Source organism: Corvus moneduloides, chromosome 5 (genome assembly GCF_009650955.1).
Source record: "Corvus moneduloides isolate bCorMon1 chromosome 5, bCorMon1.pri, whole genome shotgun sequence".
Lineage (NCBI taxonomy): Eukaryota > Metazoa > Chordata > Aves > Passeriformes > Corvidae > Corvus > Corvus moneduloides.
In genome coordinates this window covers 9,149,380-9,169,760 of record NC_045480.1, presented here as the reverse complement: position 1 = coordinate 9,169,760, position 20,381 = coordinate 9,149,380, and the positions used below count along the sequence as shown (strand labels likewise).

Here is a 20,381-nt window from a genome sequence, read left to right as displayed (position 1 = left end):
GCAAAGGGAAATTAAAGAAGCAAATAAAACCTCTCAGCATGTGAGAAAAGAAGTGTCCTTTTGCTCCATGCATAAAAGATACCAATACAGTTTTCTGAATCAAAATTCTGCCAGGATATTAAATAATACCAAAACAAGCAAAAGAAAATTAAGTAATAGTTTGATACTAACAAAACTGTTCAAGTCACTGTTGTGCTCTGTAGCTCTTTTTGGAGTTGGTTTTTTTGTGTTTTTTTGTTTTTTTTTTAAGAGAACATGAATAATGAAATAATTTATGAATTGATTTATCATGCTGTTTAAAAGAAAACTTGTGAGGAAAAACCACAAGGAAGATATAAACAAATATGGAGAGGGAGATATATTACCAGGCCTACACAATATAACACTCTTTTGCTTGCTTTGTATTGCTGAAATTTGGAGTAAACAAAATTGCATCCCAAAAGAAAAGAAGACTGCACAGATAATCAGAAAAACATGCAGTAATTATATGATTCCAAACAGATTTCACAGTGCTTTGAGTATTTGTTATTAGTAAGGAGGGTCCCCCTTGCTTCCAGCTTTAAATAGCCCTAGATCCAAAGGAAAACATTAATAGAGTACACCATACATTGGGAACAACACTAAAGCATAGTTCCATCCAGTTCACCTACACAAAGTGAAATCAGTCACACAGATGAGAGTCAACTGACAGAATCTCCACATGGTGTAGATAAAGAGGTTGTTCCTTGGATTGCAAGCGCAGCTGTACCCTGTTAGTAATACCTGAGGCCTCAGCCAAAAGGTCAGGATCAGACCTTAACGCTTTGATCACTGCAGTATGAAATTCCTTATGGGAGGACTTCTGCCCATCTGGCTCTTCTCCATTTACATGTGGGATGATTTGCTGCATGGTCTGACAAGAAACCCATGCAGCAGCAAACTGAATGTTATCTAAAGACTTAGACAGTGATGATACGTCACGATCCTGTAAAGTCTTCGTATCTGCTCCTTGGAAGGTGTTTGATCTGCCTTTCAAATCCAGGGACTTTTTATCTGACGTGTTTTGCTCACTGATGGTCTGATTTCTAAGCACTGCACTCTGTTCCCCAGCTGGTGTCTGTCTTAGTAACACAGTCTCTCCATATTTTGATACCTTATCTAAGAAGGATGTGGCATTGTTACTGAGAGAATAAAGGTATGCAGTTAAATAGGCATGAGAGCACAGCATCCCACCCCACACCACCCAGTACTTCATAAACCAAACACAATGGTTCCTACATTGTTGTCCCAAAAAGCAGCTGCAGGGAACACACACTGCAAAAGAAACAGCACTTCCAGTTCCTGCATCACTCAAATTCAACACACAGCAGCTCACAACACATGAGCATTGTATGTATCATTCCTTAAAATTATACAAAAGTAAAGCAGGAGAACCACTTCAGATGCAGCAATGGCCACTTTTTAGAGCACAAATCTGTCATAATTCTAGAATAATTTAAAAAGTCCGTTTTGGTAGAAGTCCCCAAGATGTCACATTTCCAAGCAACAATCAAACATTATTCTGTATCTTCTCCATTCAATGTATTTCTCAAATCCACAAATTTCAGTGACTTAGAAACCTGCAGTGTTGCTGCTATAAAGCACCAGGATTCCCTCACCTTAACCTAGGTCTAGGGCCAAGGGAAACAAAGCAGAACAAAACCAGTACCGAAACACTTTTTTGACTGAAGTTTCAATCTTTCAGCTTCTTAACAGCAGGAGTAACTGGCCCTACTGCCCAGTTTGTCTGTAAGGACAATTTTAGAGTGAGATCTATGCATTTTACAGAATACACTCAGATCACACATTTTATCTCTAATATACTTTCCAAATTTCTAATCCACACTGGGAAAACTGAAACTTACAAAAACTGAGTAATGTATCAATGGCCTTTGCAGGTAACCCACCTTACAATTACTAAGAAACTTGCTGGTACTACAGTCTACTGCAGAAAAATACACACACAGAGAAACCAACCTTCTGGTCCCTTCTGCTTTCTTTCTACTTCCTTGCGATATTCTTCCAGTTCCCGATCAGTGAGTTTATTGAAGGGGTTTGGTCCTGTTGTGCTCACTATGACTTTTGGTTGATATTCTTTCTCAATTATTGCCTTTGATGCAGTCACCAGTTCTCCCTGGCAAAAGAAAATTAAGATACATCTGCAATCAAGCAGAAACTTGCAGAACTCTTAGAGGTATAGAGGCTACAAAGCAACCAAAAACAAAACAAAAATATAACCTGGAAAATGCTACTTTTTCCTCTTTTAGATTAAAAAAAAAAATCTATTACAGATTTTTTTTTTTTTTAAATTTGATTCACGGGAGGTTAATATAAAGGAGAAAACAGGTCTCCAGCAGGGAATATGCACCATTAAGCAGTAAATCAAACAGCAGCCAAACAGCCTAACTGAATTATATTTGAAGTTACAAAAGTATATCAAGTTTCCTTTTTCTCCACACAAAAGAAACATGACACCAGGCCCACCTGCATGGCAGTCTGGGCACAGAATACTTATAAAGGGTCAAGAACTCAGCTCACAGGTATTTTTGTTTCTGGGGGTTTTTTTGGTTTTTATTATTATTATTTTGCTTTGGGTTTTTGTTTTGCTTTGTATTGTTTTAATAACAGAAAAGCCTAGCAGCTACTACATAACACCTAACAGATGTTATAGTAAAAAGCCATCTTGTATATGTTCTGTATACACCAGATTAACAGCTGATTACAAGCCATTTTTAAGTAATTAAGGTTAACTGTAATCTGATACAAGTTAGCATATTTAAATCTATAACATTTGTCATATAAGCCAGATAAAAAGTTATACAAATAAAAATACAACATTAGCAGTTCTAGGTACAGTAAGTTCCAGTGGACAAAAGCAGCTGCATCAGAGATTCTGTAATGTTAACGTTTTCAGTTTTTCTTCTCTAATCCTATAGCAAAGACTAAAGCCACTGGCTTTTCATTGTCTCAGGTACAGAAAATGCTTGCCTGGAGATAGCTGCTCTATCTCTCAAGTGACTTGTCTAAGCATTTGGTTTTTTCCATTGGAGATACAAAACTAACACTAGTCTGGAAATGACTGATGTGTGACCTGTGCCCCATGTCATGGTGACATCCAAACTGTCTTCATTGTCGAAGAAAGGTATTTCAACTCCATTACCCAATAGATATGGGCTACTGATTGACCCGGGTCATCTCCATATTCAAATGTTGTCTGTACCAACGTTTAGAAGAAAGCATTAGAAAGCGCAGTTCAAAAATATGCAGTGCCTGAACAGAGAGACAAACATTCTGTCCCATGTCTACACTTCATGGACAAGCACAGGATGGCCACTGTAAAACTGAGGACGAAATTAGACAGAATGCTGTTTAGGATGGCAAGAGCTGCTTTGGACAAGTTGTCAGCACCAAAGAGGTGACAGACAAGAATCTCTGGATGGAACGAGGACAAGAGCAGTTCTGAAAGCCTAATGGGAGATCTCCAGAAATCTGGGCTAGAGCAATCCAGGAAGGTAAGATGGGTGTTAGAATCTATGCTGCTCTTCAGGAAGCAAACACCAGCTAGAAGTACCAAAGAACAAACCATGTAACAATAAATCTTCACTGTTAAGACCCTGAAAGGAACTGCAGGACAAAAACATCTCTAAAATATTACAGATCGCTTCCATTTCTCCATAAAATAAGAAGAAATTTCATTTTATATGCAGAATGTCAGTAGAATATCAAAAGCCTTTTCTCAACTATATCCATGAAGCACTGATTTCATAGTAACAGCTTTCCTCAGAAGATAATACATAAAAAGGTCAGGTAAACATCAACCTTTGTACAAACCCTAATTGCTTTGTAGAAAATTCAAAACACCCCTAAAACTACAGGTCTCAGCTTTTAATGATGGCAGAAAACTGATGCCCATGGAAATTTTATATTTCCCTTTCTATCTTTGCCCACACTTCAAACTAAGTCCATAGTTTTAACTGAAACTCAGCATAAGTAGCAGGACCTTGTAAAGCGCTGATCTCAGGCAGAGTTTCTAGAGTTTTCTGGGATTACAAAATTCAAGAGAGGAACAAGACACACAGTACCCATTAGTATCCCTGGAATTTCTAAGAATCTTTGAATGTTACAAGTTAAATCCAGAGTCACTGGGTAGAATAACTTCTAATGAAATAGAATCTTACTGAATGCCTGTTGGTTTAATCATGATAAACAGCAAGACAGGCAGTTTGCAGATGCCTGGTGCACTGGCATGACATGGCAGTATCTTTGTTAAATACTAGGAATAAAAGCAGCAAATCAAGCTTATCACGTTTATTAGATTTAAAAAAAAAAACAAAAAACCAAAATGAAACCTTCACAAAAGACACCCACAATCAATGCAAACAGTATTTGCACTTGCTGAGTAGCTTTGACGTAAGAGAAGTAGCATTGAAAAGATCAGAGGCAACAACATTGGATCATAAAACCAGAAAAATTATGCAAGAGACCAGAAAGGAAAACCTTCTATCTGCTGAAAGCTGATTCCAGATTAACATATCCAGTTTTATTCAGTATCAATAACATGGAAGCAGTTCAAAGGCCACTAATGAAAATGATACTGGTAGAGGGACTGAGTCTATGTGGGAAATAAATTATAGTAGTATGTTAGTAAGTCCTGCAATGTGATTATTCTAAATCATGTAGAATTCAAGAAGCAGATATGTTTTACTTCACAGAATAGGCCACAGAGCAGTGTTCTATGAATTCAAATAAAAATATATAACACAAAATGAAACATGGGACAGAAAGAAAACAAGTGTAAAGGACTAAAAAGACAGTACAGAATACATTTCCAATTGTTAAATGTGACACTAAAATAGACAAGACTTTGCAGAGCTATCAACCTGACCATGCCATTCAGAAATTCCTAAGAATGTTCAGAACAACTGAACAAGAAAGTTGGTCTGGAGTTACTTTCAGTATTAAAGAGCCTGTAGAGACAGAATAAATTCCCATAGACTCACACTCTGTTTCAACATAAGATGACATGAAAAAAATTAATGTTCTAGTGATCTCATCTGGAGTATGTTGATACTAGTACCGCTTTGATGATGATTCTGAAAGTATTTAGATGACTATTTGAAATTTGATTGCATGTGTATGCACCCAAATATCAACAGCATTTTCTCCACTGTAAGAAACACTGGATAGATTATATTAATGAAGAGAATGCATTTTCACTCTGTAAGGGCATACATTCCCACAGACACAAAGGGAAAGTCGTTTATAGCTAATGATACACAATATACCTTCATATTAAATATGGACCTCATACTTCCTACATGAAAATTTTAGATAATCAAGTCATTTTGAAACTTCTACACTAAAGCTGGCTTTTAGAGAAAAATTCAGAACTGACCATTATTTAACAGGCAAGCACTTCACCTTGTTCTCAGGGATAAATATGACCAAAACTGACACTTTATATATGCCAATTCTTCTCTCAATCAGACAGTGGGTTCACAATAATTGTCTAAGTTAACAATTGCTCCTAACGCAATCTGATATCAATGCAGTGCCTTTATCCAGAACACCAAGATTCCTGAGGTACTGTTCATGTAGAAGCTGATACTCAAACTCAGTGCCACCTCTGGGGCAGCACTGAGAGGGTCTGCATTACAAACAAAGCCACTGAAGTTCCATTCTAAAGGAAGAGACACAAAATGGGTGAATCCCCTTCTATTTAAAATTACTGAAAATTCACGTGAATTTATTTTATTTAATATGTGACTGCAGAATGGTTGTTGGTAAGAATAACCAACATTCCCTGTCAATCAGCCAAGACTGCAGCAGAAGCTTGGTTAACCAAGTCTGAACAGGAATAAAATTACGTGATGGACAAGGAGGTTGTGTTGCAACATGGCCAGGACTTCTCAGAACATGGGTAAAGCAAGCGAAAAGGCAAAATGGAGTATTCACTGCTGCAGCTGTAGGCACAAGAGCTCAAAGCAGTACATGCATACTGTACACAAGGAAGGATTTTTTCATCCAAAATAGTGTGCATTAGTATTTGATAAAAATCTCAATGTTAACTGAAAATGTAATACATTGTGTTGCTTCAATTACATGAAACTTTTTACATAAACTGTCATTAAGGGTCAAAGAATTTGTCAGCTGAGAACTTGTAATTATCTGGTACCTAAAAGTCCCTAAGTCCTTGATGTACAGGATTCTTCAGTTTCATTGAAATTTTCAGGTGAGGGCATCATAAGATTGCTTACACTTCCTTTGTTCCACAAAACATGATTGTTTTATGGCAGAATATTTCTAGGAAATTTCTCTAGTGTTTTTTTTTGTTGCTGTTAATTTTTGGTTCATTGGATTTTCTGGTTTGGGTATCATTTTTTTCAAAGGAGGTTGTTTGCTTTGGGAGTGGTCTTTGTTTGTTTTGGTTTTGTTTCTTGGGTTGTTATTTTTTTTCCCCAAACAGGAAATTATTAAACATTCAGGTCACAATCCATATTAAAATAATAAAGATTATTACATACGCCACTTCTATTTCATAATCACTCCTGTAATTTATATTGTGATCTAATTTTACACACTATTTCAGGCAGAAAGCACTTTCATGACACCACAAAAAACTGAAACAAATAATTTGGACATCCAAACCCTAACATGACACTACTGGACAAAATCACATAACCAATAGACCATTTGTTGGTTCGCTGCCATCTCTGAAAATGCATGTAAACTACCTGACTACTTTTATAGCAAACTTATGTCATTGTTTGACAATAATACTTGAAATATATCACTGATAAAAAAAAATCTGTGTTGAGATAATTATCATAAAAATAATTTTTCACTTTGAAGGTATTATTAAGTAGAAAATAAAAGCCATGCACTGCCTGGAAGAATTTGGCTTTACTGTATTTTTCATCTTAAATGCAGAAATGGTGTTTTATTATTTTTCCTTTAGGAATATGGACCAAAAAAAACTGCAATGTGAAAAACATGACTATCTCAGTATGATTCAAGTATCTATAACACAAACTGGCTCATTACACTAGAAAGTGTTATAAAATCACAAGGTTTCCAACAACGGTGTAATTTAAAGTATTCTGGTTTTTTTTCATGCAAAAGCTATTCTGATAATGAGGTGTTTAGGCATGACCTAAAACCAAGATTTAAGAATCTTTTATGTAAAATACAGGAGCAGAGGAGCCACTGATGCTTATTTACACATTGTGCTTCCACACTAGATGTGCTCTAAGAAACTTTATTTGCAGTGTGCAGCTGCTCCATTCAGTCAGCCCCAAGGACTGCCCACCCAACATGCCCACACCTCTTGAAGTGATTCTGTATTTAACATATATCATGGAAGCACAAACATGAATAAAAGTGTGAAAGCCAATCGATTTTGCAAGTGTGGGGCATTACTTAGCAACTCTTGCAGATAACTGCAGGAAGTTTTAAGGCAGCCAGGCGTCTAGCGCTCTGAGATCAAGAGTTGACGGTGTTTGTCATGTAACATACAGAGTATGTGGTATCCTCAGAACTACACTGATGTGATCAGGCCGAGATTAAGCTAACTAAATTGATCTCAAATTAGAATAATTCAACACTAACAGCATGCATACAGAAACCCTCTATATGCAGAACCTGATCAGCACCTTAACCTCACCAGCTTCTACAGACAAAGATCAAGATCCTTAAGACACTCTTAACAGGGTAAAGTAACGGTTTGCATCATCGCATATGCATGATTTGAAGATCCATCTATTTTCATTTTTTAGAATTTTTTAGCCAAATAATTTCTAACAGAGGAAAAAGGTCAGGGTAAGGAGAGGTTAAATGAAGGGTGAACAACAGTATTTAGAGCAGTATGACAGGGCAGTACCTTTCTAACAGACAGAGATTTAGCGGGACTAAAGGCCTGCTCTGTGAGATCGAGCCCTTCAATAGATTCCGTACAGTCTGAGAGGGGAGCATCCTGCAACAGTAAATTGAGTAAACAGAGCAAACCGAGCCCGGGCTTTAAAACATCAACCGAAAGCATTGTGATGCTTGCTAAAAACATGCAAAGAAACAGTAACTGGTAGATGAAACTGCATATGAGAATGAATTGACATGCACACAATATGACACCCAACATGAATAATGCTGTGGTCATGATAAGACTCACCAAACTTTAAAAAGTATATCAGAAAATACTTATCTGGGGCAGTTGAAAGCACTTGGATATAAAAAGTTTTATTCAGCTATACAGTATAACTGTACAGCTCTAATTCTTACTTTACTTTAAGCTATGATTTACAGTCTTTTGTATATCCAGATATACTGCTTTTAAGTTTCATTGAAGTAATAGCTTTTTTCCCAAACTGCTCTTCAAATAAAACATTATGAAGCATGAAAACCCTTATTTAACACAAAACACTACTGCCCCACAGTGAGCCTGCTGTGCCCAGTATTAATCTTTCAAGATACATAAATTCAGAAATCAAACAAACAAAAAGCTGTCACAAAGCCCAACTAGTTTTGAACAAGAATCTAACCCATATAAATAAGGCTTCTGAATTTCATGCATTACATTCAGCAAAAAAACCAAGAAGCATCCTCCACAGACATGCTTGGGCCACATGGCTGAAGCCTCTAAATTTCTGACCCTGAGCACTCTTGCAAAGACAATGGTATTACCTCTAAGACTTACCTTATAAACAGTTACTCTCTGCCAATTAAAGAATAATTTCACAGTGATACATCAGGTGAAAGCAGAGGATATTGTAGATTAAGCTAACAGTTTTAGGAATTTAATACTCTCACCTGTACAAGGCTCCTGTCCACAACTACCCCAGAAAGAACCTGTGACTGAGGGCCTGCTGTTTTAATATCTTGCAAATTTTGCTCTCGGATCTGTAAAGGAAAACATCAGAATGAACAACAGAAAAAAGTTCACCACATTTTTGTATTTGAAAAAGGGGTGAGTGAACCTGCCAACAGGCAACACCCAGTGCTGATTGCTGTGGCCATAGAGCCTTCAAATGAAGCTGAGCTTATAAACATCACTTGAAGGTAAATGTTCAGGTTCCTGGCTGAGTCCTCATATTTCTCAGAATTTAGTTTAAGTACCACAGAAGGTGTTGTCTTTCGCTTTTTAGTAGTAGATCATGGTAAAACAGGTAACAGACAACTCCAGTTTGTGAAAAGTGAGAAGAAATATAAAAACTACCTCTGTGCTTTTCAGTCTATTGTACCTGACCAGTCATTTGCAGGTTTCTGTCATTAGCTGTTAGCTACTGATATGGCACCACAATATCATCTCCCTATAGAACTCATTGTAAAACACTGCACAACTTTCCATTTTTGCATCTAGTCAGGACCACATCCTCAAAAGGGCATATAAGTAATTTCTCTGTGCATAAACTGACACTCAGGAGTTCTCAAAAACACCCCTTTTGTTGCATCCTATATACCTCCCAGCTCTTTTCATACAGAAGATTGGAAAAGAAATTGGATCTTTAAACCCAGGTATTATCTATTTAAATTAGATATCCTACAGTAGTAAAGAATTCATAACAACTGACTCACAATTTATTTGTAAAATATTCTGGTTCTTGTACCAAGATAAATGAAGAAAAGCATTCATCTCAAAAGACCTCCACTTTTCAATTTATAAAAAATATATGCATACCAATACACAAACAAGAAATATTATTAATACTTGGTATTTCAGAAAGTACAAAGATCTCCCATAATTTTCACTCGCTTCTAATTTACTACCTTTCTTATCATTGAGAAAGACTTACTCCTCTTAGTCACTTCATTCAAATTTTTAATAAAGCAGTATTTTGTGTTTGAAACACAAAGAAACTCCTTGGAAATTTCACCATAATCCTCATTTCAGATGATTATTATCTTACAGTGCCAAGATTAAGTGCTGTCAGCCATATACAAATTATTTTAGATTCCTGCTAGTACCCCTGCACACAGCCTCTTTGACAGAATGCTAACTCCCATGTTCCACATGGCCATCAGTTAGAGGCATCAAAACAATCCAGTAAAGTATTAACAAGATATCAGGGCAATTTTATACCGTAAAAGAAATAAAGTGAAAACACCCCAATGCATTCAGTGCTTTCCTGTTGGTAGATTGGTGACAAGAAGATTTGAAATTGAAAAACAGGAAAATTAACTGCAAGCTTATTTCAAGAAGATTAACTTGCAGTTCCAAAGACAAAAAAAAAAAAAAAAAAGGAGTCTGCAGCAATCACAGCATATTATAATACAGTTGAAATACGGAGAGAGATGTATAGATTACTTTTTCCAGGACACAAAATTTCAACTGGTATTACCAAAACAGGAAAACAGGTCACTAATGTAGAACTATGATCTCAGGGTACAGAATTACTACCATAAACTCAGAGCTGGCTGTTTCAGAGGTACCCAGCAACTGGTCTAAGAAAAATGAAAGTCTTCATGTAGTGAACTGAAATACCAACTTTTTCCAAGAGGAGTTCAGGACACTTAGGAATTGTTTCATTATTTCATTATAAAGGGACAGGACAATACCAGCACTGTGTTGCTTATTGAGCTCCCAAAATGTCATTATAGCAAAGTAAGTTAGTTCATTACAAGCACACAACTTAATTGTAGTGATGACCAAAAAAAAAAAAAAAAAAAAGGTTATTTACTGCTATTACAAACCTTGTTCCTCATTTCTTGGACCTCCTTTGGATTGGTGTTCAATGGAACAAACAGATTAGGGACAGCAGAGGTGGCAGTTCTATGTCCATCCTCTTTAGTCCACTGTAACATCAAGAACAGTTGCAGAGTCAGAACTGCTGTAATGGCTATGGACACTCAGAGCAGCAAAGTCACATCACAGTCGATCATGCATCATACAGAGCAGAGAACTGAACCAATGATTGCATTCTTCTATTCATTCCTAAGACTAAGTTGCTTTCTTCTTCAGTAATATAAACTGTACCTTCAGATACATTTCTAGAGATCAGAACCATTCTATCAAGTCAAGTTAGTAACAACAACAACTAGAGAGCCAGTTAACTTGCAAATAACTTCCACCCAAAACAATGCCACTCCTATGCATAGTTCAGAGATTCTGAAGACTGAAGGGTTTTTAAGTTGGTTTTCTGTGCACTTGACCACACTGACAGCTACAGTGTTTTGTGTTTCTAAAAACCACCTAGTTCTCATTTTATGAATAAACATATTAATACAGGAGTAGGAAAATGCCAACATAATTACTTATTTTTAAGGACATTTAAAGTTAGAAATTTCTCAAATATGAGTTCATATTTGTTTAAAAAGGACACTACTCCTTACCCATACAGAAGTACAGCAAGATCTAAGACATGAACTTTGAGATCATTATTGCTGTTTTCATTTTCTGCACTGGGAGTTTTTACAAAATAACATGAGAGAGACAGAGAGATCATTGATTCAATCCTCTGGTACCCAACAAACATCAAAGCGAACTTAAAGCATAAGATGACAGAAGTATGAAAAGCAATGTGATGTCACTAACCAGGTTTAGTGAATGATTCTGTACTGTGAAGCAAGAGTGGGCATCACCAAAGTTTTGCATTAAAACAAGCTACTTCAGCAAAATGATCTGTTACCAGAATTAGTTTCTGCACAAACAAAGAGCTGTACCAGCACAGCAACCTAAAGGAACAGTTTGGTGATGTCGAATATTTTATAACTCATAGCTCAGAAGGTTACAAAAATATCCCAAACACAAGCTTTAAGCGCTTCATGGGTTCTTCATAGAAGGTTGCTTTATTTGATCTGTGCATTTAGTATGGAGTTCTGTTTAATTTGATGCACAACTAACTCTTTATCTTGATATATTTACTTTGTACGGTGTCCTAATTTCCAATCACTATTGCATAGAAAATGCACTGAACAGTAAAGCAAACCTGTTTATAGAGCAAATGCTATGCATTTTTTCCTGAGTAACTTCAAGAAACAATAAGATAGCCAGAAACTGTCAGACTTCAGAAAGCAACAGAATTTTAAAATGTTTTGCAACTGTAAAGTAAAAAATGGAATGAACATGGAGCTGTGAAATACTCACTGATGATTATCTTCTCAGATAAAAACTACTCCAGCTTTTTATTAAAGATAGTTTTTAGTCAAAACAATATATAAGCAACCTCAATATAACAAGCTACTTTTTCTATAGGTTAATAGCAAGCATTAAAAACTTTAAATACACAAACCTGTTATACTGTAGGAAATTATCTATTGCTTCAGTATATCATTAAACAAGACTAGTTTGTGACAAAGGATTTTGCTTCAATCTTTCACTGATAATTTCAAATATGAAATACTACCAACTTTGTGAGCTGAGGCTGAAAAGCACAAACTACTCCAAACATACACATAGCCTTAAGCTGTGGTAGAACTCTATTTGATCAAGCTAAACCTGCATCACTGTAGATGAATATAACAAAACTGTATTTCATCAAGGTAATTCTATAATCAAGGTTAAATGATAATTTAGCTTAGTGACATGTTGATTGATAGTACAAACAACAAATGTATTTATCAATTTCTTAAACCAAAAAACACCACAAAAATACCACAGAGAGAGATCCTCTGTTTTTTCAGGACTTCCTACATGTTAACACTATGTATTTTAGTATACACGTTGCCTGAGGAATCATTGCATAGAAGTATTCAAAATATAGAAAACCCTGAGTGTATTCAGAGGCATAGCAGAGTTTTGTAGGGATAAATAAAAATTATGGTGTTCTGGAAAAAAATAACGTGGTGGGGTTTTTTTCAAGAGGTTTTTTTTCAAGCTGCAATAGTTTTATATTTTTAAGGCTCACCTGTAACCATACTACTACTATACATCGTACCACTACCAAAGTACTACTTAACTACTGTAGTTGAGCTTGACATCAACCATTACAAAAGGTTGTATGCGTGCAAATCCCTGCCTTCAGTTTAGTCGCTCTGTATATACCCAAGAAAATATCAAAACCACAGTTACACACCAACAGCTAACGATGTCCATTTGAAAGCATTTGATACTTTTGCTTTTCAATTAACACATCTTTCAGTACAAAATTTAACTGTAAGCAGCATTGATAAACAAAAGAAAAGCACCGGTTGCAGAATCTATCGATTAGTGCCTGCTGATGGCCTGAGCTGCACTTTAGTCATGCCGCACCCAGCTGATACTTTAGGAAAGACTTTCCATTTATGGCCATCTACTTACATGCAACACTACATGCAGAAGGCAGCTGGTTGTGAACACTCAGAGGCTTTGGGGTAGACAAAAGTGTAATAAACAGGACAGGAAAAGGAGCTGAGAAACTACGTAAGAAAAACTGCTTAAGGAGGGAAAAAAGATTTAAATACTTTGAAATCAATTCTGCCCTCTCATACATAGAGAAGATTGCAAAGACCTTGCAGATTAAGTTGGAGTATGTTACAGAAAGTAGAAATTTGATTTTTTCTTACATACTTGTAAAAAAGTACATTGAATTGTTAGTTTCATTTTTAACTGAGAAGCTTTCATGCAGAGAGAATTAGTAGCTCCCTAACATAGCTGTCCTTAATTAAACCATTGAAATGCAGAACTCATTTCATCAAAACTATAATTCAATCTGTTTGGTCATTAGCTTGAAAAAACAGAAGAAAACTAAAAGCTCCAAAGTCTTAAGCAGTTTTAAGTATTAAAAAGCGAGATCATTTTTACAGGTCACATCTAATCAAATACAAATTAAGTGGTTAGTAAAGCACATTTAAATTTCCTTAATATAAGAAAGCAGAAAAGAATTAGGAGAGTTATCTTTTTCTTCCCAAAGCCTCTAAGTGCCAGCCACCCCAAGTTGCTCTACATCATCTAACTATGAACAGTAAGGTAGGCACAGACCAAGCAGTTGGTAATACAGCTTGGCACGCAGACACCGGACGAGAGAGACTGCAGCAAGGGTTTCACGTGATCGTGTGTAATGTTCGTCCACACCTTAGTCTTCGACTTGGGACTGCTGCCATTCTGCCCTTCTTCAGAAGCATCATCCCCTCGGCCAGAGTTCAGCCACCTTGTCTTCTCTCGCTGCTGTTTCTGAAAACTGTGTCTGAGGGGGGAGGAAATGCCTGATTCTCCATCACTAGTAAAGGAGTAACCTGTGACACTAGCGGGAATCTCAACATCGCTGTACTTTTTAGATTTCTCTCTCAGAGCAGGGCATCGATATGGGTAGCCAGTTCTGTAACCCTGGAGAAGGAGAGCAGCAGAATTAGTCTTCTGTATCTCCAAGTTTTTCAACAGACAACTCAGTTTAATTGATATCCTTAACTGTGAAAACCATTCTACAAAACAACCTTTTCTTTACACAGCTGCTCACCCATTGTGGTGGGCAAAGCCATGTCAAAGGGGATGACGCAGAAGTGAGGCTACATTAGCATCCTTTCCAATCTAAGTAACTTCTGAACCACGAATTTAAATGAGTCACCATTTTTGGTAGATCAAACATCAGAAACAATGTATTAAGCTTTTATGAAAAATTTACAGTAGTCCTGCAAAAAGCCATTGAGGTGACTGAGAAGTTCATCAGGAGCAGTGCTATGGGTCTGCCTCTTCTCATAGTCAAGCAAAAACATTACCACCTGTATAATCATGTGTTAAACACATTAAAAAATTTCCTTTTGACTGGGCTAGGGTTTTTTAGGAGGGGGAAAAAAAATGTATATTTAGTGCTTCCTGGTGTTTTTCATAGAATTTTCAAGTAATTGTTCAAGTCTCCAGAGCTGGATTTAAGTCCAAATGCAGAATCATGACTTTTCTTTGTACTGTATTCCAGCTACTCATTTACACTTATTTTTAAACTATAATCAAATGTATTGATTGTTCCTGACAATTCTAAATCAAGGACATAAAGCACCACCTCTATGACAGGGCAAACAAAAAGATCTTTTCTATGTTTTTACATCTAGAAATCAACATATTGTGTACAAGAGAAGACTCCAAGAATGCTATTTTTATGTCCATATTCACTCCTCCGTAATCTTCCCTGTGTTGTTTCACTCTCCCACTTCCTCTGAACTGTATTTTGGTCCACCTTTAACCTTCCCTATTCACACTAGTCATGTCCTCCCACACTTTCTTTCATGTTATGCTCACCATTTAACATACAAAAAGAACATTTAACTGTTTCTTTAAGAAGTTTCCACTAGCAAAATATTTGCAAAATGGCTCAAAGGAAAACTGTGAATAGCTTACTTCCCAAATTCTTTATCAAGACAGCTGTAAAGAAGCTTCAGCCCCAACTATGCAGACTTAGCTTTCTTTAGAGTTTTCATGCAATAAGCACTCCTGAGGCCTTACTTCGGTTCTGCTCCAACTTTTAATGACCAAAATGCATCTTGAGTAATTATCTACCACCTAATATAATTAACTACGCAATACAATATGTGGCTAATCATAATATTAAGGGTCTGTATTCTATGACTGAAAGCTCCTTTTTAGTCCTACATTCCTAGTGAGTACAATGCAATTTCTTTTATGATCCTGCTTTCTATTTGCTGTAAGAAACATAAAACTGGTATTTCCTAGAGAAACTGAAATTCAACTGAATCTACCAAAGGTACCAGTCAGATACAAGGAGTCTGCTGTCCCCAGCCACATCTTTCCCATTGAAGCTGGATAGTAAATGTTGGTAGCTGGTCATTCATTACAGATGGGGTCTTACTGAAAGCATTTTATCTGAAGGCTTTTATTTACTTGAAGTCTGTCTTTTGGGCTCTTCTAGGTACTAGTAGAGTCTTACAAAGTCAAATTATGCTGGACCCTACACCTGATAAGACATTAACAGTTTTACACATTTTAGGAGGGGATAGGAAGAGGGGAAAATACAGATTGAGTGCAACCACCACAGTAGCTGGAAGTGCCAAATCCCACAAGATCTCCTCTGATCTCACCAATAACAATCAGATTACAAATAAGAAGTAAATCTGTACAAAGGACACCTGCTTTTTATGTTGTGTCCAAGTCCTTGGGAAAGAACAGGCTGCAAGCTGTATAAACTATCCCAACTACATGCAGCTTTAAAATAATACATTTTATGCATTATCATATGAAAAATTAGACAAAAAGGCCTGCCTTACCAGATTATCAAGCATTCGCATAAGAGCTTCGAACTCCTGTTCACCAATCTGCCATTTTGGATGGGATACAGTACCCTCACCTGCTGGAGACTCAGGGGAACGAGACTTGGCTTTGTACTTCCCAGGATCAAGAAGCACTAAATTGTCAGGTCCACCTGCACTGGCCAGGGTACGTACCTTAAAAACAATAAAGTCATCTTTAAGTTTCTTGTGAGGGATGGGGTGAAAACAACCAAAAAACCCCCTAAAAACTTGGCATAAACCCAGAAGAAATCTAGTTCATTTTAAAGCTAAAAAAATGAATATGCTTGGGTAACAGTTGTCTTAAGTCTTTGAAAATACCTGTCTTAACGGGCAGCATATATCAAATTGATGGTTTTGATACAATACTGGAATATTGTCAGTGAAACCAATTTTATGTCCTCCCACAATATAGTGATATCACACATCATTGTGATAGTTTAGATCAAGAGTTTAACCAGTAAAGCATGCAATTATTAATCTGGAGGTTAATATAGCAGGCTGTATTATTCTATAACATCTTGAAGTTCTTACTTGTATTTCACAGGCAAGCACTAGGTTATGAATATAGTAGAAAGCCTCCTCAACAGTCTCTCCAACTGATACTAAACCATGGTTTCTGAGAATAAGGACCTAGAGAGACATTGAAAGAAAGTTAACACCAGTATGTCAAGTATTTTCTTACTCTTGATTAAAGAACATTTGCTACTGATTAAAGAACATACTTGTCACACAAACACACTGCCCCCCCCCTCCTTTTTACTTTGATTCTCGATGTAACTACTGACCTTGCTTTTAGGCCCCAAATTTTTCTGAATAACCACCTTTTCTTCATCATCCACTAAAATACCATGGTAATCATGATAAGCTACTTCCCCTAGAGAAAGTGCTTCAGGTGAAATTGGCAAGAGACCACACTTCATTGCAGAAACCTAAGAAATATTAAAACAACTGATTTGATTTCTTGCAACAGAAAAAGTGAAAAAATACACTGATGAGAATAATAATAAAAATACATTTTTATGTACTATATGAATCTATCTCTACAGGTATGGTACATACATAGTGGCATTATACTCCATCCTCAAAGACTATTTTTGATAACTTTTGGTTTGGATACAAAAGTCACATTGATTTTGGGTCTGTCTCCATATGTCTCTTTTTGCATGACAGCAACATCAGTATAAAAAGACTCAAGAAAAAAACCCAAAGAAACCACCAAACCCCCAAATCAACTCTATGCTTCATTCCTTTCACTCCATTCAGTTACTTCCCCCTCCTGCCCCCATGCCAAAAGAAGAACTTTGGTGACACAGGTAATTCTGCAGCACTACAGGTAAAGTTAAAGAATATTTTTAAAAAGGCTTCTCTGTAATTCACAAGTTTAGGAATTCGATCATTTACCCTTAAAATGGTTGTATTAACCTGATTAATCAATTAATTTTAAAAAAATATCATCAGAATGTGAACACTGAAAGTCACTCTCAAAACATTCCAGAGAGGCAGAACTGACTTGCAATCAGTTGCTCCAAAGAGATATTGGGAAAGTTTCAAATATTTCAGAAAACCTTGATAAACTGTGCTTTACAAAACCAACAAAATACAAATACAAAACAAGCTTTTATGACCCACTGTCAAAAGATCTGGTCTTTTGTGGTAAAGGACACACATAAATGAAATAAATATTTTCCAGTAATAGAACTCAATTTACTATCTGACCATTCAGGTAACAACCCAGTAAGGACAGGTTCTGATTCAAAGAGAACCATATTTGAAGACAGACTAAAAGGCTCTCTGCCCTCCAAAAAGGAAGCAGATCTATGATTAAGGGAACCCATCTATTTTCCCTTTGGGAGGGGTGGGGGAACAGGACACACCCAGAGCTTACCGCTGCTCCTGCTGGCGTGTGGATATGGACAATGCATTTGACATCAGGTCGAGCTGCATAAATTGCAGAGTGCAACGTAAAACCAGCTTGGTTTACTCCCAAGTTAGTGCTTCCACGATCAACCACATCTCCCTGAATATTGATTTTAACCTGGGATTGGAAAGAGTTATTTTCATAATCAAGAGTTTAAAAAACTGAGTTAATTCAGCATCTACCACTGGGGCTCTAAAACTAGTGTCATCATCTATATTTGAAATGCCTAAAGCTCCCCTCAAAAAGCTGGGCTCAACAGCCAGCAGCTTTCAAGGGCATGAGGTCATTCACTGACCAAATGACTCAACACCTCTTTACAGGTAGATCAGCTGGAGGACACCTGGTGGTGAACATGGGCAAAGAAATCTCTCTGAGATACCTCAGCAGTACCAAAACCAGCCATGTTCAATAAAAGTATTTTAAACATATTACACAAGAGTAAAATATTCTCTAGGATAAAACTTAAAGTGACATATATATTCATATATACATGAATATTTTACAGCTATGTAAATCAGCAATTGCTCACCAGACTAGATGCAGTGACTTCACTATAGAGGAGTCCAAAAGGTACAATAAGGAAGTGCTCTTGCTCAGAATTTACTCTGGCCTAAGGATAAAACAAGAATAAGAGTTACTAGGAAAATTTTATTAAAGCATACAAGACTCCAAACCATTAAAGTTACTTTTACAGCCTGATTAGTGAATGGGCAAGTATGCCTATAACATGCAATGTGACTTTCATGTATGCTACAACAGATAAAGCACAGCACAGTTAATTAACTCATGTTGAACACAGAGATGGCAGGTACATCCCAGAATCCTTCAGATTGGTGGAATTTAGTAACCCCTTATACTCTGTTATAATGACAACTCACCCACTATGGATAAAAGGTACAATACTGAGAGTAATGGGGGAAAAAAGTGAATTGGTTTAGTTGAATGAGTTTACATTTCAACTGTATTTCTACCCTAGTAAAACATAGGGTATGAAATAGAAGGCTGTGAGAAAATGCAAGAATTTGGCCCACAGATCCAAAATATCTTGATGCCAAGAAGGGTTTCATCACGGATGCTGGTTCCTGTGAGACATCTGTGAGCAGCACAGCACACTTGCAGATTTTCTGCCAAGTATCCCAACCTTCACTTATGTTTTTGCTCTCATCTCATTCATACAATCAGGGGTTTATAATATAAAAATAATTTTGGCTTCAAAGCATTCACATCTTGGGATGCGTATCTTAAAATCTGTACAATGAAAAGTACAGGATGTCTAGATAGTTAAGGTGACTCTTGATGGTGAATTAATAGGCTTCCTAAGTTTTACTGGACACATGAGACAACTCCCTACTTCATTATGAGTCTACCCAGCATTTGGGTAGTTTGTATTGTGGTTTTGGGTTTTTTGTTTGGTTGTTGTTTGGGTTTTTTAATTAAAAGTTATTTATGAGTTTTGCATATCCCTGAGATGCAGCTACTTTATGCTGCTTCTGCTTCAAGTCTTCTACTACTTGCAACACTAAATACATATATGCTTTGCTACAGCTCTACTGCAGGGCAAAAAAAAAAATCAAAATAAGTAGTTGTGCAGTCATGCAAAAGCTTCTAGCACAGCTCTAGTTTCCTTTACAATCAGCTGGGAACATGCTACAGCACAAGAGCCTTAAACTAAAGCAGTCAGTTGAAGTTAACCTGTACTTTTATGAACCACCAAAGTAGTTCTCAATTACAGAAGTGTAAATGATCTAGAAAAATCTCTTAGTTATTTATGCAAGACAAAAAACAGGTATTATTCAAAATTCCCCAAAAGCTAATAAGAAAGCTCAAATGGAAGACAAACAAACCGTGAGACTCACAAACCACTTTGCTTTAGGATTAGATCCAATAAACAGCTCATGCCCTCAAAGCAAACCAAGACCTGGTGAATGATGTCTACCTTCTGTAAACCTGTAATCTCAAATTCTGCCTGACCCTGGAGGCACCCAAGTTTACTCTACATTATTGCACTTGACATGAAAACCCTGGAGGTACCCAAGTGTACTCAACATTATTATACTTGGCATGAAAGCTCTTGATGCTCTGTAATTCTGCTTCTGCATCAGACTGCATCAGTCTGAACAATTCTGCATACAGTAACTGTCAGTGATTGATAAAGATCCAAAAAAAAAAACCCAACAATATTCCACCCAACTCCCTGATATGCCAAGATAGGAATTGTGAGAGTGTAGGGTATGCCCAACCACTGCCCTGAAGGGACATCTGCTGAGAAAAGGAGATTGAGCAATCTCCCAGCAGGACC

At 36.7% G+C, this 20,381-nt stretch overlaps 1 protein-coding gene across 19 annotated transcripts in view; it reads right to left on the bottom strand.

Annotated features, from left to right (window-relative positions):
• Nucleotides 1-20,381, bottom strand: part of ADD1 (adducin 1) — a 63,267-nt gene that overhangs the window by 6,791 nt on the left and 36,095 nt on the right. For 3 of the 19 annotated variants that reach the window (XM_032108756.1, XM_032108755.1, XM_032108753.1), the window contains 12 exons: nt 18,612-18,692; nt 18,050-18,199; nt 16,950-17,093; nt 16,696-16,794; nt 16,141-16,317; nt 13,907-14,251; nt 10,702-10,803; nt 8,821-8,910; nt 8,708-8,725; nt 7,898-7,990; nt 1,996-2,152; nt 23-1,137 (listed from right to left, as the gene is read on the bottom strand). In XM_032108756.1, coding sequence (XP_031964647.1) covers nt 662-1,137; nt 1,996-2,152; nt 7,898-7,990; nt 8,708-8,725; nt 8,821-8,910; nt 10,702-10,803; nt 13,907-14,251; nt 16,141-16,317; nt 16,696-16,794; nt 16,950-17,093; nt 18,050-18,199; nt 18,612-18,692 — 1,932 coding nt within the window. In that variant the 3' untranslated portion in view covers nt 23-661. Of the gene's footprint in view, nt 1-22; nt 1,138-1,995; nt 2,153-7,897; nt 7,991-8,707; nt 8,726-8,820; nt 8,911-10,701; nt 10,804-13,906; nt 14,252-16,140; nt 16,318-16,695; nt 16,795-16,949; nt 17,094-18,049; nt 18,200-18,611; nt 18,693-20,381 lie in introns of those variants that run through there. The other 16 variants (XM_032108766.1, XM_032108771.1, XM_032108772.1 and 13 more) reach the window with 10 other exon arrangements.